We start from the raw sequence: 23,711 nt of genomic DNA, 5'->3' as shown, positions 1-23,711 counted from the left end.
AAAAAGGGACTCGAATTAACCAGAAATTACTCGAATTTATTATGAAAATTTTTTTACTTTTATTCTCCTCACAATGTCACACAATAATTAAACTCCATCGCTGGAAATGAGTGATATGATCGCATGCGCCACAGACACTAAAAAGGGATGAGTAAATGATGAAGAGTACACGCGATTTTATTATTACCTTCTTGATCTGGATCTTCTATTTTATATTCTAGTTCTAATGATAATAAACGTTTTAATTGATTGACTAAAACACCAATTCTAGCCCAAGACTTTAGCTTAATCCATCCTTCTAAGCCTACTTTAAGACCTCTTCCCAAATGATCTACTTCAATTTGACCACCAAAAAACAAGATTCCATAAAGAGGTATTTCAGTTCCGTCTCTTATGAATACTTTACTCGTCGTCATTTTTGAAAAATAAGTCAAGAAAGAAGATTGATAGCTGTTGTTGGTGAATAAAAGAGAAGAAGGATGTAAAAAGACACGACCATCATTCTTTGTATAATATTTGATCTCTTTTGCTTCTTTTTCTCTTTCGACTGTGCCACTCAATACTTTGTCGTACTTTGTATCTGGTAATTTAATCTTTGCGATATTAGGATTCAATCCAGCAAAAATAATAGATTTCAGCAAATTCAAATTACTCGCGTTATCATTCATACTTTTTGACTTTTGATAGAATCCGATATCATACAATGCCTCTAAATATTGTCGACGTAGGTTTTGTATTTCATTCAAGGTTGTGAATGATAAGTAATTTTCTAAACAAAACTGTCTTGCAGCCTTCATACCCTTGGATCGAATGATTTCATACCACATATCATATGCCTTCATATCCGCTAACCAGTCGCTTTTACCAAAATTGAACTTTTCTCTTGCACTAAATAAACAAACATTAGCGTCATCGGTGACTTATCAATCAAGCTTTCTTACTCTCTCGCTTCTTCTCTTTTTTCCATAGGTGACGTAAATGGACTTTTTAATGACATAATTGAAGCAATAGTCAAGATAGGTTCTAAACAATGAAATACAGCGCCATAGATGAGCATTTTGCTGATTCTTAAATCAGCTGGAATATTTGCCATATGTTTACCAAGTGCTGTCAATTGATCTTGCTTATCGATCGCTTCCACCTGCCGCAGCGAATTGACTGCGCTTTCTAAAGCGGCGATAGAAGGTCTATCGATCGCCTGAGCTAAAAATGACTTGAGATCATCTTGTCCCATCGCCTTGACTGTCAAACAAAGTTGCTCAAGGGGTGTTCGCAGTAACTCAGGTACTTGCTGATCTCTCATCTTGGCCTCGTGGGTATTGCGTGTGAAAAGTTTGAAGCATTGTCCTGGTCTGGTACGACCCGCACGACCTCGACGCTGTCTGCAAGATGCTCTTGAGGCCCATGTCTCGACCAAGTGAACCATACTGTTGGCAGCCTCAAATTGTGTTTCCTTGACGCGTCCACTATCAATCACGTACACGACTCCTTCGATTGTAATAGATGTTTCGGCTACATTGGTTGCCACCACTATTTTTCGCACATGGTTTGGCACCTTTCGAAAGACACGTGTTTGCTCTTGAGGGGATAAATTTGCGTGAAGAGGCAAGATCTCAACAGAATCAGAGGCTCCGACAGATCCTTGAATGGCATCAATACAGTTCTTTATTTCTACAGCACCTGGCATAAAGATCAGAATCGCCGGTTGAAATTCTTGAATGGTCTCATGGTCCATGATGTGTCTCACCAGACGGGCGATTAAGTCATAGTCAATCTTTTGATGGTTGCGGTAACGTGAGAGGAGACGAACGATTTGTTCACTAAAACCTTGCTTGAGTAAAGGTATTTGCCATTGTGCCCATTCAGCTTTGGTCAATGTATCCTCACTGTGTTCTTGAGTTTGAGAATGATGGACGGTGGCTAGGATGTCTTCCAAAAAGAAATCTTGAACGGGATGTGTAAATCCTGGAATCTCAATCACTGGTGCACCTCCAAAATAACCAGAGAAAAGAGCTTGATTTAACGTGGCAGACATCAAAACAATCTTGATGTCCTTTCTTCTTTCGAGTAACTGTCTCAAGATGATCAACAAAAAGTCACTATCCACTGACCGTTCATGGACTTCATCAATCATCACATGACTCACACCTTCCAGCTCCGAGTCACTCTGAAGTCGACGGAGCAAGACACCAGTAGTGACAAATTGCAGTCGTGTCTCACGCGAGACCTTGGTCTCACCACGTATCGCATAACCTACCGTCTTTCCGATTGTCTCGCATCTTTCATCCGCTACACGTTCAGCAACACCCATCGCAGAGATCTTTCGAGGTTGAGTACAGATGATGTTACAGTTTGCTCCACGGCCTTGCATAATTTCTTCATCCATAATGAATTGAGGTACCTGAGTCGTCTTACCACAACCCGTCTCACCACTCACAATCGTCACTTGATGTTCACCAACAGCCTTGATGACGTTTTCCTTGAATGCATTAGCAGGCAGTCGAGAACGAACCTGAGCCATGGATGCGTAGGCATCAGATCCTAATCGTTCCAAAAGGGCCTCTTTTAATCTCTCTGATTCTTCTTTGACTGCTGCCGCATTGTCCATATATGATTTTTTCTTTAATTGTTTTCTTTTCTGAATTTTCTTGGGTTTGATAGGTTCAAGTGTCGTCAATCGTTCAGAGACGTCACGAAGCTTAGGTGGATGAGCAATGATCTGATCGGCATGTTCTTGCAACCATTCAATACACATATAAATAAAAGGCATACCCAAATGTTTTTCTGCTTCTTCTATCAGACCTTTAATCATTGCCAACTTTAGATAACTTGGTAATCCTGGCCAATCAATCACAAACAGAGGCAAACAAAACGGGTATGTCGAATGCTTAGGTATCATGATCTTCAAAATCACTTTTTCTTTACTCTTCACATTCAGTGGGATACTGTAGACTAATCGATCCTCTTTATCTGTCTCTTGTTCAAATGTTTCATAGATTGATTCAAGCGCAATCGCTTCATCTTCTCTTGTACTCTTCAATTCTTCTAAATCCTCTATCGGCTCTTCCTCCTTCTTCTCTTCTTCGCCATGACCCAGACGCCATTGAAGTAACTCGATTGCTTTGGATTCATCCCCATTCATTCGTTCAAGTGCTTCTTTACATATACTTTCAGGATATCCAATAGTGCACATACGTTTCAGAAGCCAATCTCGTTCAAGTGTTTCTGTTGAATGGGCAATGGTTGTCATAGTAGGATTATAAGTGGTCAACATGAAATTAGCAGGTAAATCTAAACACAGAGAAAATCAGTAGATGTTCAAAGCAAATCCCCTTCTTTTGACCAATTACCATCCTCAGGTACATGCAAACCTTATAAATAAAACATGAGAAAAAGAAAAATGCAATACAAAAAAAAAGGGGGCTTACATAACCAATCTAATGCGCTTTCTCTATCTGGAGAATAATCTAAAGCTTCATCCACATGAGCAGATCGAAAACCCATATCAACCAATTCCTTTAGTAACTGTTGGCGCTCTTGCTTTGTATGCTTTCTAGGTAACTAGGGATCGAGAGAATGAGTAATGATTAGAATTCCATCTATAAATCAGTGATTACAGGTTGATAAGCTATTTTAGATCGCTTAATAATTTGTTCTACTTCTTGTCTATTCTCTAAATTCATATGAACTGCAGGCAAATTCTCCCATTCCTTTAATAACTTTTCATCCAATAACGGTCTCTTTGTCGCTGTATTTGTAGGCATAGGGACAGCAGCCGAGGCATGGTCCTTGGTAGGAATAACCCTTGCAGACTTTTTAGCTGACACCAAGGGTGGATGAGCATTGAACGGATCGGGATCATACTGCCACTGGTTATTGGCCGTCTTTAGCTCTTCAAACTGCTTCCAGTAGGTTCTGTGTGCGGGTGGTAAGACACGTTGTAAGGGCATGTGTGATCTGACTCGGTGAAGGGCATAAGTTGCAGCCAGATGTTTGGCTTCAACTGCAGTAGGCAAGATTAACTCATCGGGTGGTGTGAAGGAGACGGTCTGCATTTGTGCTGTCTTTTTATTTCGTTGACTTAGTTTAACTATACCAATATATCCATCCTTTTTACGTCGTAGATCAAATTCTGGTTTTTCCCAGTTGCTCTTTTGACAATGCTCATGCAAAAGTGAAAGAGGAGTCTTGCCTGCCCAATCTCCAAATATAGATCGCTGTGGAGATTCCTCGGTTGGTTTGTTGCTGCCTGCATTACCATTCTTTACGATACCCTTCTTTCCTGTAAAAGACTTTTTTGGGTTCGTAGCTGGTGGGGCTGTCTTGCCACTCTTTTTACTGGACATAAAATAAAGAGTGAATTCAGAGAAGAAAAAAAAGACAGAAAATCAACTCCGTTGAACCTTTTTTTTTTTTTTTTTTTTTTTTTAATACAGATAAAGTCTTTATTACACATGAAAAAGTATTCTAAATAGGTCTACAAAAATAAAAGATTTCCACCTAAAACCAAGATGACACCCAATTACTGAAACTAGTGCTAGAATATTCTTCTTCATCCGGTGAAGAAGCAACAACACTAGCATCTTGTGCTGCTTCTTCTTTTACTGGCTCTTCTTTCTTTTCATCATCATTATCATCTTCATCATCATCATCAATTTCATCGCCATAAACATCAGGATGACGGCGGAAACAGTCTTGCATAGCCTTGAATTTCTCTACGCAATCCAATCCTTTAGGCTCTTCCTCTGAATAAACAAAGCAACTGAATGCTGCTTTAAAGTCTTCACCACATGGACCTGTTGCCATACCTCCTAAGCCTATACACATTTCATTTCTTAGTATCATATTTGTGTTGTATTAAAAAGATCTTACATGGACAATCCCAGTTGATCTCTCCAGTTTCTGGGTTAAATGCAGCTGCTTGTCCTTCAGGTTCTTGCTGTTGTTGTTGATCTTCAGAAGAGGCCTTGTTGATTTCTTCTTCTGTAACAAACTTGACTGTATCCTTTTCTTCTGTAGACATTTTTAAATAGGAAAAGAAAAAGGGAGCCCTGTCAAAAAAAAAAATGCTTATTAATTGTTTGCTTATAGTTCTTTTGTTTTTTAAATCTCCGAACACCGGAAACGACACATCCGCAAAAAGTAATGTTGTCGGTGTTAATCTATGAGGCAAAATGTTTCTATTCGAATTCTAAGGGCTTCCACCAAAGCCATGTGTCATCTGTCATGCCTACCAGCAATAAATCAATAAACAGATATGCTCCAAGTTCACTTTATTTTTCTATCTTTCATTCGACCTACAGATGCTCTCCTGATAAATCTCTTGCTGCGCATACTACATGATAGACACCAACAATGGTGTAAACTATTCAAATAATCAACACGGAAAAACATAGCTGTTCAAGTCAAACATACCAACCTCAAGGCTTTTAAGTTTATCAACAGGGCCTGCATCATCATATGTAGCCTCCAGCCTACATACTGGATCTAAATAGTTGAATACAAAGCAACATGTTTGAAATAGAATCAAACAATTCAAATGTATTAGCTTCAGTTTCGAAACGGCTTTTCAGCATTTCTGGTACCTTTTCTCATTTAGCGTTCTACTTTTGCTTTCATTCAGAGCTATTGGGTGCCTATGCTGAGAAGGCTGAGAACAAATGTGGGTTTTATAGTGAAAAAAGTGCAACAAGAATATGAGTAAAACTTTGATATGAAACATTTCTTCTTAAAGAATGTCTTTGAGAAACTACTTAATATGCTCCCTCAAGCAGATCGCTTTGCATGAGTGATGAACAGCCGTAGCAATATTGGTGAATGTTATAGGTAAAGAGACGTAAATTTGGACAAAGATCCCTAATGGAAACTTTTCTGCTTTATTAAGGTCATCATACTAAACTACAGCTATAATTTACGTATTCCCCAATTTACATCCTTAGGATCATCGGATAGTTGAATTTATCAACATTAGTTTTGCTTCAGTGGCAGTTAAGAGCAAGAAAGAAAGAAAGAAAGAAAAAAAAAAGCAAGTATTGTTATCTTGTAAAAATGGATATTCTTCTAGGGTAATCTTTAGCATTAAAGACAAAGAGAAAAGGAAAATAACTATAAAGATAATTATCCTTTTATTGCAAAAGTGGCTTTTTTATCCACAAGCGTACTTTAGACAACATCAACGTTGAAAATGAACGTTTTCTTGTTGATATAGCGTATACAATAAACATTTTTAAAGTGTTATTAATTGCAGGGTACAAAGTTTCTTACTTTGGTAATAAAGCCTGATTACTTTTCTGATCGCGTACTTTCAGGTAATAACGAAATCCTATTCACCAAGCATATAATGTAAAATTTTGAAAATGAACTGAACGGGATTTTTGAAGACAAAGCAAATTGCGTGGACCTTATGCAGTCGATGATCAAATGAATGCAAAATATTACTAAAAATATAAAGGCTTGACATTTAATGCATCGCTACCTAAGATCTACTTTTTTTTTTTTTTTTTTTTTTTTTTTTTTTTTTTTTTTTTTTTTTTTTACAGATCTGTGTTCCTGAAAAAAAGATTGGAAAAAGAAGAGCTCGATATTTACATTTTTTTTAAATGTGATTGGTATACTACCACATCCAACAATCTCTAATGGTTTAGTTTCAGACAGTCTGTCCGAGGTGGTGTTATACATAGGCTATTAATTGAAAAGTTTCACTCAAGCTATCAAGGAAATGCCCTTTTTTGATCCGTCAAACAACCGCAGTGCATATTCTGCGAGCGTTTTACTTGTATTCGATTTGACATTGGATGACAAGCGATGAGAAACACTGCATTCAAGGATAATAAATGAGAAAAACATAGTACCTCAACAATCGTGTCGGCTTTAGTGATTCAAGTATAATTCATACGGATAAAAAAAAGTCAAAACAAACTTTATAAAGAAGCGAAATGAAATTTCAGAGCAGATGGCCACCATACCGATTTCATATAGTTATTATTAAAGCTAAAAGGAGACAAGTCTTTGAGTAGAATACAGCAGATGTGGTGGATAAAATAAAGAGAGAGAGAGAGATGACATGTTAGCTTTGTTCAACTTGAGTATGCTTAGAGATGATAAAGCTTATTCTAGGTACATGTGGAATCTTAGCGTGCCATTCAGTCACTTAGATGCATCCTATCTAAAGTAGTTGAGGAAGCGTAACCTATTTCAGTTAAAAATAAAATGTTACTGCTAATATAGCCGTATCAAACGATGTTAGAAGGTAGCTAACTAAAACACTCTCATGTTAAAGGTGAAACAGAAAACCAAAGAATTTTTTTCATCTTTATGCCTATCTGTCTTCACTAATTTTTAAACTTTTACGATTATTATTCTTTTCAAGCAATTTTTTTTCCACTTGAGGCATAAGTTGTTAGATAAAAATATTACGACACGTTTTGAGTAGATGGAATAGTCTTTTTATTTCAATCAACATTGAAAATAATAAAAAACAATTAAAGGTAAACAAAATTACTCGTAGTTAAACATGAGTCTTTACGAGAAATATTGTAACCAAGCACATTTCCTCCATAATAAAACAAAAATACTTGATAGGCTATTGGAGAAAATCTTTCGCCCTCAACTTTTTTCACTGTCATTCCTATAAAAGTAAAATGAATAACATACACCATCATGTTGTTCTCTTACCATATAAAGGTGTCGACTGTAAGACATCTGTTGGCAAATAACATTCATTATTAAATACGCAAATCTGCCTACCATCTTCTAATTCCACTTGCAAGATACGCATTAAAGCCACCGTTCCTTTTTGACTAGCGGCAATATACAGCTCCAATTCTGGCAGCCATTCTACCATTGTTATTCTATCCAGTATATAAAGCAATCTATCTGATCGAACATCCACTCTACTGATTACATCGTTCTCGTGTCGAATCTTTGTCATCCGTGGTAATGTCGTACTCATCAAAAAGATATCTTTAGCCGTACTGAACATCAGATATTCTCCAAGATTAACTTTGGATGTCTTTTTACTTTTAACTGACTCATCGTCTGGTCGTTGCGTCGTTCCAGATATATGATATCTTGGTGCATTGCTATCTTCAAATATATCCATATTTTCTTCGGGCAGATCACTAGTCGATTCCCAATCGATCACATTCTCATTCGGGCTGGGTTCCCATCCTCCTTCTATTGGATCAATAAAGGTGGATGAATTGGATCTTCTATCATTTGCATATTCCAATCGTGCATCCAATCCGTCTCGAAAGGTAAAAGCCCGAGGTCTTGCTCCCGGGATGATTTCCTCTACCCCTTGTACAGGTTCGTTCCAAGCATCACGATCTTCATCTCCACTATTCGTATTGTTATCGCTGCTGTTGTTGTTAGAGCTTCTTTCTCTTTGCTGAAGTATATAGTCCACCAAGACAGATTCATCTTGTCTTATTAATGAATTGTTCCATAAATCCTCATTTATGTCTTCTTCATAAACCTCATCATCTATTTCTTCTGCCGTCAGATCCAATACTCTGCCTATATCTAGCGCAGGAAATACTGGAACATTTGCTGAATGGCACAAACCAACGTTCATAAGAGAGATCGATCGTCCTTGGTCTAATCGTTGAGTGAAGCGTCTATTGATCTTGGGATCAGTGCACACGATACGTTTAAACTTTCCAGGTTTAATAAATTTTACAGACCAACACCTATGTATTTCCAATTAGAAAGAAAGGAACGAATAAAATGTAAAACCATCCAGATTTACCAAGTATCTTGATCTTGGTTTCTGTGAGCTGGCACTTTGTGACAAGAAACCATCTGTTTAGAGCAAATGTCCCATACTCTAGCGGTCGCATCAATAGAAACACTTGCAATATACTGACCAGTTTCATTGAAATCAATAAAAGGTATATTGTGTTCATGTCCTTCCAGTTGAATCACTGCTGTATCATTTAAAACATTCGGACTTGTACGTGCTCCAAATCGCGAATCGTTTTTTGTTAATTCAACTATATTGAATACTTTGATCTTCCAATTATTAGATGAAACGGCTAGCAGACCTTGTTCTCCATGAATAGCAATACCCCAAGTTTCATGTTCGTTTCTATATTTTGCTAAGTAGCTTGTTTAGAAATGGTGGATCTACCTTAATATCATCGGTGGTTTATCTAGATCTTCAGTTTCCCAAATACAGATTTCGCCCGATTCCGAGACACTGACAAGGACCTCCTTTTCGAGCAATTTACACACCTTGATTGCGTTGATAACATGAGGCTATTCATAGTTGGGTTAAATCACCGTCAATATTTCAAGTTGACTTGCTTACTGATTCTGTACCACCGCCAGTATTTATGGCTCGAGGACTTGCTAATGTTTTCCATGGGTTTTTAAAAGAAGAGCTTATATTATCGAGAACATATACATGGATACGATAATTGACAGCTATAAAACCACGCATAAATCAAAAGGGATTTTTTTTATCATCAATTCATGATTCTTTCTTTTTTTTTTTACCTACAAAAAATGTACAAGACAAAACATCACTCACTGCGCACAAGTTCATACGCTATTTTGTGTTAATGAAAATGCTTTGAAAAAAAGTATTGTCAGTTTACCCATAACACAGCTCCTGCCAAGTTAATGGTACTGTCCAAATGAACTGGTGAGATCTACTTTCAAAGAAGAAAAAAGGGCTAAGTAGGTCAATTGCTAATAAAAAAATTCTCGAATTACATCTAATAAATTGTAGTTTTTTGTAATTCTGTGAACAGGTTTATCTAATTGAATCCTTTGGTTTGGCATCTTTCGGAATAATAAAAAACAATATCAAGAAAGAAAAACAGTGAAGTTTCACTTTCCGTTTTCCATAAATTATTGCATGAAAAAAAAAAATTGACATTGGTATGTTGCCTTTCATTCTGTATTATTCAGTAAGTTGATGATTCATGTAAACATACACCCTTTGTATATTTAAATTCCAACACTAATATGTTGAATATTCTGTCAAAAAGAAAATTAAGTTAACTATGATCGAAACCAACATGTCATGAAGCTATTGAGATGAACCTTTTCAATAAGAAATAGAAAGAGTATCTTTGATAACAAAGTTTTTCCTTTATGTATTATTTAAGTCGATCATAAACGCCTATCTAACTATTTAACGTATTTGCGGACTTTGACCGTCTTTGTTACGAAGCTTATCAACTGTTAACTATGTATGATTAGTCGTCAAAGTATAGCTCAAAAGATGATGGCTAAGCTCTTTATACTTTTTTCTTTAATGCTAAATAATATAAAATTTAAATGCTTAAATTTCAGCTCATGCCCACTGTGTTAAATTTATTGGATTTAAAGGAAATAAAATGAAATAGCCATTCTAATGAGAAGCATTCAATAATGTTCACTATTCAGGACAGAAAACAAGTGAAAATATTTACATCTCCCTAAATTGCATATGATGAATGCACTTGGATATGAGTAGCAAGATGAGCTACTGAAATGAAGAGTCTAATGATGTTTGCTTCACTCTGTCTATGAAAGACACAATCGTCTTCACCGGCATAGTAGCGTCAACAAAACTTTCTTGTGTGAACATGAATCTCCCTTTTATTAAATCAGCAAAATGATACGATTGTCGTAAATGGCCCTGAAGTTGGGGAAGGCAGTAGCATGTTGCGTTACTGTTTGTGTTCTAGACATAATCTCATCCTTGCAGCTTATCACTCGAAACAATTCTATGCACGTTGCATAACAGGAGGTTCAAAGGGGAATGGACAAACGTGAACTTAATCACAAAAGAGGAGGAACAGTGCAGTGACAGGTTGTTCAAAGATGACACAAAGAATGACAAACAAAGGAAGGTATTAAATGTTTATTAAATTATTGGCGATTGGTATAAATTATTGGCAGTATTATTAATAGTAACTTTTACATAAAGATATTAAGTAATTAATTTTTCGTGTTTTGTTTGTATTTTGTTTGCATTTTTTTTGTTTTTGTTTTCTTTACATATGAATGAGCATAAAATTAGGCTTACAGGTTTTTTTTTTTTTTTTTTTTTTTTTTTTTTTTTTTTTTTTGGCTTATACTTTAATAATCGAACGTGGAAAGAAGGAGGTTACCACGTTGAGAGGAGCATAGATTTGATTGCAAAAGCCCCATATGAAAATGAGTTTTTTGAATTACAATAAAAGTGAATTATCATCATTTTGTAATAACGAATTGGAAGTTGGAATACCTTGAAGGTCCTCATTTGATAGCATATACATACTTTGAGGGTTCATATGACCGGTAGAAGAAGAAGAACGCGAAGGAGACAGATAGCTTTGTTGAATTATATTGTACAAAGGAGTAGAATAGGTTTCATGGCAATGGCTTTGCAAAACCATGTTTGTGCCATCAACGGATGAAGATGAAGGAGAACGATAGGCCAATGGAACTGGATCATTCAGTGAACCCTGCTGCTGGAGTGAATTTTCAAGGAACTTGATTCTTGATTTTTGAGCTTCGATAAAGCTATAAGCTCTGTTGATTTCGTCTGTCAGAACAGTGTAGACTCTTGTATATTTCTCTTGTAAACAGGCAAGCTGGTTTTGAAAGGCTTCTTTTTGTGCCAAAGGCTGACTTATGCTATAAGAAGACGGTAGATCAGTTGGATAATAGAGTGGCTGATACTGTGTGCTGGGAGTTAAGGTGGTTGAGGGTGAAAGGATAGCTGGACCTTGAACTAAAAAAGTACTTTGGGATCCCTCACGACTGCTCTGCTGGGGAGCTGTTGGATGCAGGGTCACGGAAGAGGAGGAAATAGAGGAGATAGAGTTCCGTCTTTGGTCTTTATTACTTTCGGAGACTTCATCTTCTGATTCCATACTCAAGATGACTTCAGAGTTCTTATCAACCCGTTGCTGTCTTCTTCCACGAGAATAACGAGGTGGTTTTCTGCGTATCAAGTGGAAAAGATCACGACGACCAGGTCTAAAGTATTTATGATACCATCGACATGTGTCTCTGCCTTTACTATCCTTTGATTTACGTGCATCTGTGTCCCTTTGAAAACCATAAATCTTTGTTTGGAAAAGGTTGCATAAGTTAAATGGGTTTTTTTTATGATCTGTGTAACTTTACATTTAATTGTCTTACGAATGAAGCAAATTTACAATGTTTGAATAGTTTAGGCAATACAGTTTCAGTAAATTCTAATAAAGAGTCAGTAATATAAACTGAATTTAACCATTCAACTTACCTGGTATGTTATCTATAATAAACATATCAATCCCATTGTGTTTACACCAGCGTGCGTAACTTTGTTCATTGTCCTGTAAACATCTATTTTTGAAAAAAAAAAAAAAAAAAAAAAAAAAAAAAAAGGAGGGAAATGAGTTAGATATTCTGTCAGATATAAAAAAGAGAGAGGATGTGTACTGGTATAATTTTGAAACAAATCCAGCTATTCCACGTTCTGGATGATCGTGGTTTAAGCGAGGAGTGACCATATAATTATTCCAATCGTATAACATTACGTCTGTATTATTAGGTGAGATGTATTCTAGTGAGTTATAATTAAAACAATCTGTAAGAGATACATTGTCTATTGTTTCGTATTCAGGTTGTGATATCATTTAAAAAAGAAGAAAAGAAAAAGAAAAGCAAGAAACACACAAACGCTCTTTGTTCCTCCTTCTATTTAAAGTTTTCTGGGACAATCGTCTCTTTCGCTCTGTCTCTCACTCTATCTCTCTTTCTCTTTCACTCTTTAACTCCTGTTTGCGTCATTTGTCTCCTGCTCTCCCCTTCCCCCCCCCCTTGTTTTTTAACCTTTTTACTGTTCATTATTGTTAAAAATAACTTTTTATTTGTTGCCATGAATACCCATGTCATCCATGACTTTTTTATATATTTTTTTATGCTGTTTCCCCACAACAGAATAACCATCTCTTGAGTTGACCATATATTTCAGTTTATCTTTTGATTTTGAAACAGCTGAAGCAAATCGTGTAAACAAATATTTTTCACAAAGTAAGCTGATGCCCAAATTAGCTGCACCCAGAAAGAGAATGAAGATTTTGAATTTAAAAGGCAGTACTCTTAACTCCATAAGACTCAATACAGACGATGGAGGCATCAAAACAAACCAGCAAGTCAGAGTGATCAAGATGCAAAGTGTTGCTATCAATCTCTTGTTTGTCCAAAGTGGTTTTCTATAAGGTGGTCCAACACTGAATACAACAGCTACAAGTATATATTGAAAGCTTGATACAAGAAACAGTACTGTGTTTTCATAACAAATGATGTTTTCTCCGTTTGGATCAAAAATGGGTGCTTTATACCTTGTATAATTGGCGTAAAACAATTAACACATGTAAACTCCTTCTTTATATAATGAAAACACTTACCACGATTGTTGATGTACAGTCCAATAAGCGATCAATTGAAAACAAGATGTGATAATAATCTGTCCAATGAGCGATGTTAAAACTTTTTTGGATACAAGACTAGCAGTAGGTCTCTTGTGATAAAGATGTGGCCATGCAGCAGTATATCCCACTATGGTTACAAATTAACATCTTTTCGAATCACTCTTTGTCAAAACTTACTGTAGACCGCAATAGGAAGAATCAAGAACAAATCAATGTATAGAAATTGAAAATCACCAAGATTACTACCAAAGGCATAGAGTAATGTGACAGAAGTAAATTGAATAAGACTATAAAGTGCCATGTATTTGAAGCAACTGAAACTGGTCACTAACGCAGCACGTCCTTCCCTGAATATTCGCATGAGTCATAGATCTATAGTTTAGAAATGAAGCTAGTTTTCCTTACTTTATCACATCAATTACGCATTCGATATCCATCGTGTTGCTAGTAAAAGGTGCTGCAACTGATGCCTCTGCTTCTGATAAAGATATACCAATATCACCTGCCTTCAAGGCACCACAATCGTTTGCACCATCACCGCAAAATCCAACACAATAACCAATAGTTTGAAGTTCACAAACAAGCTCCTGCTTTTCGTCAGGAGACATGCGTGCATAAATCGCTCCCTTAACAAGCATTCGTTGAAGTAACTCAGTCGGTGCATGATCGACCATCCATCGGAAAGCCTCACCAGTGACAGCCAGGTAATAATCTTGCAGTCCATTATCGTAAGGATTTTCTGCATAGTGTAACCTATTCGATATGCCCTTTGGCTGCAAAGCGATGAGTTAATCTATCGTTATTTTGCTCCTTTTGTTTTTGTTTTGTTTTTTACCTGAAGTGTATCGATCGATAACTCTTTACCTTCTTGAATAACACTTTCCCAACAAAGTTCAGAATCAGGGTCCGTAGATGCTCCTTTCAGAAACCGAGGGATGTATATCTCAGCTGACTGATCAACTAGACCGCATTCTCTGGCTACACTAATCGCTGTCAATACATTGTCTCCTATATAAAATAATGCGCGTCAATAAATATTCATTGTATTCAAAGGTATACAATATTACCTGTGCACATAATTTGTCGAATGTTTGCATTTCTTAAGGTAGTTACTGCAGATATAGTTCGAGGTTTAAGTTTATTTTCAAATACAATGAAACCCAAAAACACCAAGTTGGTTTCTACTTCATTTCTATTAAAAAGAATAAAATCATTAGCTTTCTCTTTCTCTCTTTCTAAAAATACCTTTTAAGCTTATGAAGTTTATGCCATTTAACACCCACTAATGGCTTAGACGCACATGCAATTACACGATATCCATTATGTGTATACTTGTACAGCCTCTGTTCATAGTCTTCCGGTACTTTAAAATACAAGTGAATACAAATCTTTTTTATATAAAAATATAACTTACTTGATTCGGGCAAACAAATATCTTTCATCACTTCTGGTGCCCCCTTTACAAATACTTCCATTGTCGGACTTGCCAGCTTTCTTACAATAACACTCATACGTCTCAAGGCTGATACAAATTCAAAAGTATGAATGATACCAAACTCAACAGGGGTTTCCTATAATAACAAATTTATCGTCAGCATATCTACTATTATCACTGGGATCCAAAAAAAAAAAATACAAACCGTCTGTAAGTTGATGTTTTGGCATCCGCTGCCAGGAGGTCGTACTACAGTAGGCATAATGCCTACTTTTGCGCTCTTCTTGGCTTGTAATACAGCTAGTTCACTTCGATGCTTTAAATCCAAAGAGGACGCACCTCCACTCTCTTCTAATTCCCAGCGTGTGAATTCAAACATTTTCAAATCAAGAGGATCACCCAATAGCTCTCCATCAACGATCTTTAATGAATGACAGGTAGTCATTGTCTGTAATATCTTTGATTTGGTTGACTCACTGCTGTTATCATTTAAGCTCATGAATGTGATAGACTTGCATTCTTCTTCAAAAAACTTTTTGTTATCTTCATTCGTTGAGACTGCACGAACACCATGAATGTCTAGGCCATCCTCAGTCAACGTTCCCGTCTTGTCAAAACACATGCAATCAATCTTTCCTCCAATGTTCACTCTTGGTGGTGAAATACAAAAAACACCTAATTTCTTTAATCGGCCAATAGCAAAACTTGTACCGATGGATAATGTAGCAGGTAGTGCGGGTGGAACAACGATTGTGATCAAGTCCAACGCACGGAGAATCATCGTGGTGCTGTCGATACCCAAACGAATGAAATTAACAGATGAAATCAAGAATCCAATAATGGCTGCGAACAAAGTTAAATAACTGAATAGTATTGTACACAATCTTCTCTTACCTATGATGGACAAGACACCGATGAATCTAAATGAATCTCTATAAAACTTGAAATTATTTGGCTTGGGAAACATCATGCTTCGAACCAGTGCTCCTTTTGCCGAGTTGAAGCCGGTGCGAACGACGATGGCTGTTGCTAAAGACACATTGTCGCTTCCTCTAACTCGCACCATTTTAGTGCCCATAAACAAGAAATGCTTCGAGACCTCTGCAGGTATACTTGAAGAGGATAAATTGATTTTACGAAGTGTCAGGTCATTGATGGGCGCCTTTGAAACAGGTACTGACTCTCCTGTAAGCATCGATTCGTTCAATATACAATCACCCGATACAAGCATAGCATCACACGGTACAGTATGAACATTTGCAATGTCAATCAAGTCACCAGGAACAAGCTGAATGGAGCTCATACTTTGCCCTATACACAGAAACTTAATAACCCGAAATAATGTAAGCAGAAGTTTAATTTACATGAGCCAGCTCGAAATACTCTCACTTTACACTCAAACCAAGACATTTCTTTCATTCTTTTCATTGTCTATTACAATCAACTCAGTTTCTTTCTCATCCTTTAACGAAAAAATAAATTACCTGTTTCGTTTCAATTAGACTGGAGGTTATACTAAAAGCACTTATAATAAAGATGCAAAAAGCATAATAGTAATAATCATCCATACACCAAAGCAATATACTTCCAATTTGAAAAACGTAAAATGGATTCAATATTTCGTCTGTTAAAAGCTTCATTGTTGGTTTTTCTTGAATGTTGATAAGGTTAAGGCCGAATACGGATGTGCGCGTACGGTATTTTTCATAGGATAATCCTGTCTTCAGATTCTTTGTCGAGTTCCATGCTCTATCCTTCCAAAAACTAAACAAACCGTTAGTTAAACACTCCAAGTCTCCGTCAATTCATTTTTTACCCAACAATAAGAAACTTAAATAAACCTGGATGAAAGGCCAATCGAATGTACCGATATTCAGCCAGAATAAGAACATTCATTTTCTGGTCTGTGTTCAAAAGGCGGGATTGTGTTTCTGAATCCAGCTTTAGATCTGCTATCTCTTGCTTTAATTGGTCATATGAAAATACAGATCCGACTGTTCCCCCATATAACTCATGATTTGGTCTAATGATTTCTATCTCATTATATTGGCTCTGTATGCCAAATGAATAAGCCTATACTCTCTCTTTGCGTACATTGAATGATTTACCTCAAACACTAGCCAATCTGCATCTTTCAATGGTACCTTGGTACCAATGCATGCAACATACCATTGGGGAATCCACCTAAAAGCAAGCCAAACAAGACCCAAGGAAAAGACAGAAGCAATGTTATAGAGCATCAAATTGAATCGTTTATACTTGTATCCGTAAATTTTCACTTGAACATCCTCTTCTTCTAATAACAACACTTGCTCAAGGCAATCATCTGAGGGTATATCATTTAGCCCGTGAATGCGAATGTCATTGGCATGTCTATCCGTCTGATTATCGCCAAGGTATTCATCGCTTGAATCGAGTTCAGCATCACTGTCATCGCTCATATCGCTCTCGGTAAAACTAGATTCACTGTTTCTTCTTCTTCTGTACAAGCCTTCTTGATGTAAAGAAGGGGAGTCAATATCTGTCTCGAGGGATTCTACTTGAACAAGAGGTGTATGAATAAGAGGCGCAGTTGAATCTCGTCTATCTGGTATATATTGTGTATTGCTAGGGGTGGATTGGGATTCTACTAAAGATGTGCCATACACTGCTCGTGTTCTAGCCGAAGGGTTCGTCGACATTCGTGCTAGGGATCAAAAATGGGCATACAACAACAAGGCTGAAGTAAAAAAAAAAAAAAAAAAAAAAATGCAATTGTGGACAAAAAAAAAATGGATTTAAAAAACAGTATACTGATTGGCTCAAATCTATTTTTTTTTTTTTTTTTTGCTTACATTTGCCAATTACGAAAGAATGAATAAATATTCTAAGCTCGATCTTTTCTGTTACCTACAGACGCTCTCCTGATAAAACTCAGGCCACACCTATAACATGGCAGACACCACAATGGTATAAACCATACAAACTCTCAATACGGAAAAGCATAGCCCCTTCCAGTCAAGGAGCGCCGTCTCAAGACTTTCAAGCCCATCAAGAAATAATCCCTATAGCAGGATCTGAAGTCTCAAAAGTAACCCAGAAACCTGTTTTCTGTTATCTATCAGTGGCTCCTCTTGGTACAGCCTTTTGCTTGTCAATAGCAAGAACCAAACGTAGCCATTGCCTAAGATGACACCCTTAGATGTCTTCTTGGTAGCGAATTCAGGTCTCGTCCACTCCATCTGATCCAGACGCTCACAAAAAGCATGCAACCTACCGTCTCAAAGTGCACAACGGCTGGTAGATGTCTAGTACTATTGAAGAGACTCTATATTACTTCTTTTAAATCCTGTAGTTGCTCCTTGGATACATTACTTGCTAATTCTATACTCTATCCTATTTGAACTGTAACACTTTCACCACCATATAGTTAATCAGATCATACATCCACAAGATCAATTTTTTGTAAATTGGTTCTCAAAACATTAAGGATGTTGCCATACTCTACACATTACCCCATTAAATTTGTTTTACCCTTCATCCCAAAAGAAGCTTTTTTATGGCAATTGGTCTGGTCCGAGCGAACAATCGTAACGAAGACCTTACCCTCAATATGATATAATAAATCAATAGCATTTAAATTTTTAAAAAAAATCACTCGAAAAAACCATTAGATTGAATTCCCTTTTTTGGTTTCAATTGGGTCACACCATTTTGTCCATTTACATTGATAAGAAAGTATACAAAAATAGTGTGTAACGCGTATATACAAGTGATACCAACTTCAACTTTTATTTTAAATGATGCAATAGACAGTTTGGATGGCGAAAAAGAGCTTTGAAAATAGTTTGTAACTAGGTTCTAAATAGTACACAAGTGTTTATGGTTGCTGCTGTATATTTGTCTATTGAAAGTGCTCTCGTTGGATTATTTTTTTGTTTTTGATTACATAAAATGAAGTCGTACTAAGGTAACACCAAACAGATTCTTTGGTGATCACATTATAAAACGCTTAATTCAACGAGAGTAAAAATAGCGTTAGCAAATCTGAATCGAGAAAGTGCTATCTATGCTTTATATTGCAATGTTGCAAGATTATCAAAGCATGAAGCTTTAACAAAGTCTGTAACAAAATAACATACTCTCTAGGTTATATGGTTGCTGCATTAATTGTAAAGTCATTTCAAGGTGCATTATGTTTAAACATAAAACGAAAAGCATGTGTTTATCGATCATTCTTCATGAGTTTGTGTAAGTCCACTAAAGTAAACTTACAATGCCTATCTACTTACAAGTATTATTACAATCATCAATATTTTTTTGTGAACTTGGAAAAAAAAAAGGAAATGCCAGCTGTAACATGTTTCTTTTGGCTGCATTTTGAAAAAATTTTCAATGAAACTATCATGACACTATTTTACGCGATACTGCTTCATAAGTCGCATATAGAGTCAGAGTACATTTAGTAGCTGTAAATAGTCATTCAGACATTGATACTTGGAGCATTAGTTCATACACAATAATGCCGAAGCATGACCTTCTTCACTTGGAGAATACGTTGAAGCGAACAGATATGTACCATGCTGTAAATATGGTTTTTATGCTTGATCATTTCTTTGATTAACCCATAATACAAATGCAAACCAATAACTGTATTGCCATTGATTTGTTGAACCTCTATATAAGCTTGGGTTTTTTTTTTGCTTCAATTCATTTTAAAAGTTTTTCAAATACTTGTATATTTTTAATTAAATGAAAATATCCAATACATTCCTTACTTTATTATTCGTATTTCTCTCTTGCTTATTTGCTTTAAGCAATGCGAATCACGACAATAATCATAAGCACAAAGACTGGAATGACTGGGATGACCGGGCTGGCCACAAGGATAAGAACACTTCACGTACTCGCAGCAAGGGTTCAAAGCATACGACTACTACTTCATCTACGACCTCGAGTATATCACCTACCTCAAGCACGAATTCAACCTCAATTCCTCCTTCTACTACCAGCTCTGTTCCAAGTAGTACGTCCAGCATTCAGCCAACAACCACTGTATCTTCAAGTTCAACAAGTAGCATCCCCTCCAGCTCATCGTCTGTACCAAGCTCAAGTCCTGCAAGCAGTTCTTCAACCACTTTGACTTCAGTATCCAGTACTAGCCTCTCAAGCAGTGCTTCAGTTAGCTCGTCTTCTGTATCAAGTACTAGTGTTCCAACCACCATTCCAACTAATTTACCTCTTATAAGTGCAACAAGGTAACTATAATATTAAACCTAAACTAATGTATTTAACAGTTATCCTTCTTTTTTTTTAATGCTTAGCATTCACTCTGTTGATGCAATGGTCTCTTTTGCCCTAATTTTCTTTTCCGTACTTTTTGCTGCTTAAACCAGCCTAAAGTACCTATTTCAGTGTGATGCTTTATGCTTTTCAAGTGGCTATGCCTTTAATTTACAATAAATAAAAGCCTCTTTAAAAAATACATCAGAAAAATGCGCAACTATGGTTTTATTTTCATTTCCATAAAGTGACTATAGCCTGTAATTCTTACTGCTCTTGTATTAAAACTATAAAACAGTAGCTGAGCTTACACAATTGTTCTAATTAATTCGTTTTTTTCGATTTCCCCATATTTTTTCACGTAATATGAACTTTTGTGTCTTTCCTGTTTTCGTAGAATAAATACACGTTACGTTTTTCAGCGATTGTTCATGTCTTACCAGTGCTGCAATATCAAATATTTGTTTTTAAATATATGAAAAATGAGTATTAATTTTTCGCTTACAGTCTATTCAAATATACCTTGTCTTGGGCAATTCTTTGATAAAGATGACTTTTTCAGGGCACTATTAAAGCGAAAGTTACGACTTAATTTCTATCATACTAAATTAATACCTTGTAGCCTGCAAGTAGCTTGCGACAATGATCGAAAATGATGTCGGCCGTTAGTGTTTTGCCGGCTTTCAGTACAACAAAAGCAACTGGTCTTTCACCCCATTTGTCATCTGGCTCACTCACAATGGCGCTACCACAAAATCAGTAACATCAAAAGCTAGGATGCATACTGCATAGTTACCATTCCATAACTTCTTCTAGCTGCACAACTACATTCTCTACTTCTATCGAGCTAATATTTTCTCCTCCAGAAACAATTATATCTTTGCTGCGATCCAAGATTTCTATTGTCCCATCAGGATGTCTTACTGCAAGGTCTCCAGACCAAAACACGCCACCCTTAAAGGCCTTTTCTGTTTCTTCGGGATCGTTGTAATATCCTAGCATAACAAGATTTCCAGTGAAGCATACCTCTCCGATTTCTTTGCCATTAGCCGTAACATCTAATCCTGAATCTTTGTTCAATACACGTAATTCATCTGATATTATAGTATTATATCCTTGTCTAGCCAATCTTTTCTGTTGTTCTTCTTCATTATATTCGCTAAGGATAGCAACATCATACCCTAAGACAGCAGGCCCATAAGTTTCAGTGAGGCCATACACTTGCGTAGGTTGCAAATTCAAATGTTGCATACATCTAATTAAAGTGCTTGATAAACTGGATCCTGACATATTTGAAAAATATTAGTTGAATGTGAGCAAAAAAGGAGCAGAATTGAAAAAACCTCCACTAAGTACCCTTACTGGGTGATTTAATCTGACAGCCTTCTTGTGATTGCACAGTTCATTTTGCACAGTAGGGGCTCCATTATAATGAGTTATGTTATGTTTTATCAATAAATCCCAAATTAGACTATAATCAATCTTGTTCAACATAACCTGTGTAGATCCAACTGCAACCAAAGCCCAAGGAAAACTCCATCCTGAAATAAATAATTAAATACGATACATGAGCAAGAAAGTATATAAAACTATTCCATCATGATTACCATTACAGTGGAACATGGGTACTGTCCATAAATATACTGTGTTTGTCGATAGTGCACCCTGAATGATCATTCCCAGTGCATTCAAATATACACCACGGTAGCTAGCCATGACTCCTTTTGGTCGGCCAGTTGATCCAGATGTATAATTAATTGAGAAAACAGCATTTTCATCATTCAGAAGGGGCATTTCATCCCACAGCTTTGGCTTTTTGCAATTGGCCAACATCATTTCGTAAGGGTCTTGATTGGGATTGTCCGAGTCAGCCACATAAATGATTTTGACCAAAGACTTGATGGCATTTGTCATTTTACTTTCAAATTCTTGCTGCAAAATCAACAAAGTTGCTCCGGAATGTCTAAGTATATATTCAATCTCTTCTGCTACTAGCCTTGTGTTGACGGGTACCATAATACCTCCTGTAGCTGGGATGGCATACATTGATTCAAGGTTAGAAGGGATATTTTGGCAAAGAATAGCCACACGATCCCCTTTCTTGACGTGATATGCTTTAATGAGGACAGTTGCCAAGCGCCTCACACGGTCTGATAACTCCCTGTAGGTATATGAACGTTGACGATGTATAACTGCAGTCTTTTCCGCAAACACCATGGAACTTCTCAACAGAAAGCGAAGAGGATCCAATGGGGAATGATACGGCACTTGGTCATGCTTTCGTCTTAATCTCACTAAACCTTCTTTTAGAATTTTTTTTTCTCAACCCTTTTCGTCTTACAACTTTCAACATTTGATATTTGCGAATCTTCATCTGGACTTATATGTGCTTTTATGCCTTGGAGCCTTTTGTTGGGTATAGACATTGTATACGAGATTTGAATAAAAAGAAGAAAGAGAAAAGCACTCGCACGTTTGTTTGGTGATTTATAACTTGTTCTCACGACTTGTGTCACAGCTTAAAGCAAACCTTATTTTATATAAACCATGCTAATAGTTTTTTTTATCTTTAGATTGTGTACACCTAGTTTATTCTGTAAAATAATTGACTGTGTTTGCCTATTGTTGCTGCTGAGCCAATCAATACCATTTAAAAAAAGATTTACATGTGCTGTTTTAAGAAATTATTTCTAATTGTGTTAAACTTGGCTTGCTTATGATTCACAATCTATGGATTGTTGAGTTATCAGTCATGATGGTTTCTTTAGCTTTAAAATAGGCAGTAGGTAAAAACTTTGAATGCATAAAAATCAGCAAATGGCCATAGGAATTCAGTTGACTATCAGATTTTGATATAGTAAGAAGCGGGGGTTAAATATTTTTTAGCTTGAATGGTACATGCGGCTGCTTAAAGTGAAACAATGTTGTAAATATCTGTTACGCGTTAGCAGATTATTTGAAGTAATAAAAGCTCATACTTTTGTTTCTGTGGACGGAGAAGTCAATTGAAAATGACTCATCATTTATAGATTTGATACTTCAAAAAGAATATGTAGATGTACGCCCTTGTTATTCAAACTATAGATCCTTTACCTCGTCATTAATAAATTTCAGCAAATAAATAATTAAAAAAGCATGATTTAATTACCGTCACTATTTGCATATCCATTTGGGAATGATAACTGTAAACTGAGTCAGTATTTTTGTACAAAGGATTTGGATTGAATAATAAATAGAACAAAATTTGGCATCTGTCTATGTCTACTTCTGCTTCTTATTCTTTCCATTCTGTTTCAAGGGGATGGTGTTTGCCATTTCTTAATCTTCTTTGGAAGTTATATCAAGCATATTGCACCAATAATGGGATGGAGAAGTCTAAGTGCAGTAATTGTAAATCAAGCTTATTCCTGAATTCTATTATAGTATTCTCTGTTATTCGTCTTATGACTAGCAAGGATTTCTCTTTCTTCATGGAATCCTTTTTTTTTGAATTTTTTGCAAATTCTGTAGTATTCAACCATCTCCAAATTAATTGGAGTGTATTAAGGAATTTAACTTAAGCTTGATATAATACTTATATTTTGGCTTATTAATGAAGACCTCTTGTTAAACGA

At 36.2% G+C, this 23,711-nt stretch overlaps 5 protein-coding genes across 5 annotated transcripts; all 5 read right to left on the bottom strand.

The window, feature by feature from the left end:
- Window positions 1–87: 87 nt before the first annotated feature.
- Window positions 88–5,023, bottom strand: RO3G_07516 (uncharacterized protein; the record flags this gene model as incomplete). Its single annotated transcript, XM_067662106.1, has 8 exons — window positions 88–137; window positions 188–888; window positions 942–3,291; window positions 3,429–3,561; window positions 3,618–4,338; window positions 4,453–4,477; window positions 4,527–4,817; window positions 4,873–5,023. The coding sequence occupies 8 exons, from the start codon at window positions 5,021–5,023 to the stop codon at window positions 88–90; spliced, it is 4,422 nt and encodes a 1,473-aa protein (XP_067518207.1).
- Window positions 5,024–8,745: 3,722 nt separating this feature from the next.
- On the bottom strand, window positions 8,746–9,603 carry RO3G_07515 (uncharacterized protein; the record flags this gene model as incomplete). The annotated part of the gene is made up of 4 exons (XM_067662105.1): window positions 8,746–9,088; window positions 9,131–9,258; window positions 9,311–9,426; window positions 9,600–9,603. 4 exons carry the CDS (start codon window positions 9,601–9,603, stop codon window positions 8,746–8,748), a joined length of 591 nt encoding a protein of 196 aa, XP_067518206.1.
- A 1,562-nt stretch (window positions 9,604–11,165) lies between these two features.
- RO3G_07514 (uncharacterized protein) lies at window positions 11,166–12,251 on the bottom strand (the record flags this gene model as incomplete). Its single annotated transcript, XM_067662104.1, has 4 exons — window positions 11,166–11,710; window positions 11,825–12,005; window positions 12,124–12,179; window positions 12,227–12,251. 4 exons carry the CDS (start codon window positions 12,249–12,251, stop codon window positions 11,166–11,168), a joined length of 807 nt encoding a protein of 268 aa, XP_067518205.1.
- A 930-nt stretch (window positions 12,252–13,181) lies between these two features.
- RO3G_07513 (uncharacterized protein) lies at window positions 13,182–16,138 on the bottom strand (the record flags this gene model as incomplete). Its single annotated transcript, XM_067662103.1, has 10 exons — window positions 13,182–13,212; window positions 13,377–13,527; window positions 13,578–13,687; window positions 13,806–14,173; window positions 14,236–14,408; window positions 14,468–14,592; window positions 14,733–14,763; window positions 14,815–14,971; window positions 15,041–15,678; window positions 15,730–16,138. 10 exons carry the CDS (start codon window positions 16,136–16,138, stop codon window positions 13,182–13,184), a joined length of 2,193 nt encoding a protein of 730 aa, XP_067518204.1.
- Window positions 16,139–19,652: 3,514 nt separating this feature from the next.
- On the bottom strand, window positions 19,653–22,523 carry RO3G_07512 (uncharacterized protein; the record flags this gene model as incomplete). Its single annotated transcript, XM_067662102.1, has 11 exons — window positions 19,653–19,828; window positions 19,919–20,044; window positions 20,146–20,261; window positions 20,369–20,384; window positions 20,538–20,542; window positions 20,620–20,663; window positions 20,713–20,842; window positions 20,894–21,317; window positions 21,441–21,638; window positions 21,705–22,391; window positions 22,439–22,523. The coding sequence occupies 11 exons, from the start codon at window positions 22,521–22,523 to the stop codon at window positions 19,653–19,655; spliced, it is 2,007 nt and encodes a 668-aa protein (XP_067518203.1).
- Window positions 22,524–23,711: the final 1,188 nt, after the last annotated feature.

This window comes from Rhizopus delemar, genomic scaffold, assembly GCF_000149305.1.
Source record: "Rhizopus delemar RA 99-880 supercont3.5 genomic scaffold, whole genome shotgun sequence".
Taxonomy (NCBI): domain Eukaryota; kingdom Fungi; phylum Mucoromycota; class Mucoromycetes; order Mucorales; family Rhizopodaceae; genus Rhizopus; species Rhizopus delemar.
Note: the sequence above shows the minus strand (reverse complement) of the source record. Positions and strands in the feature narration are given on the sequence as shown.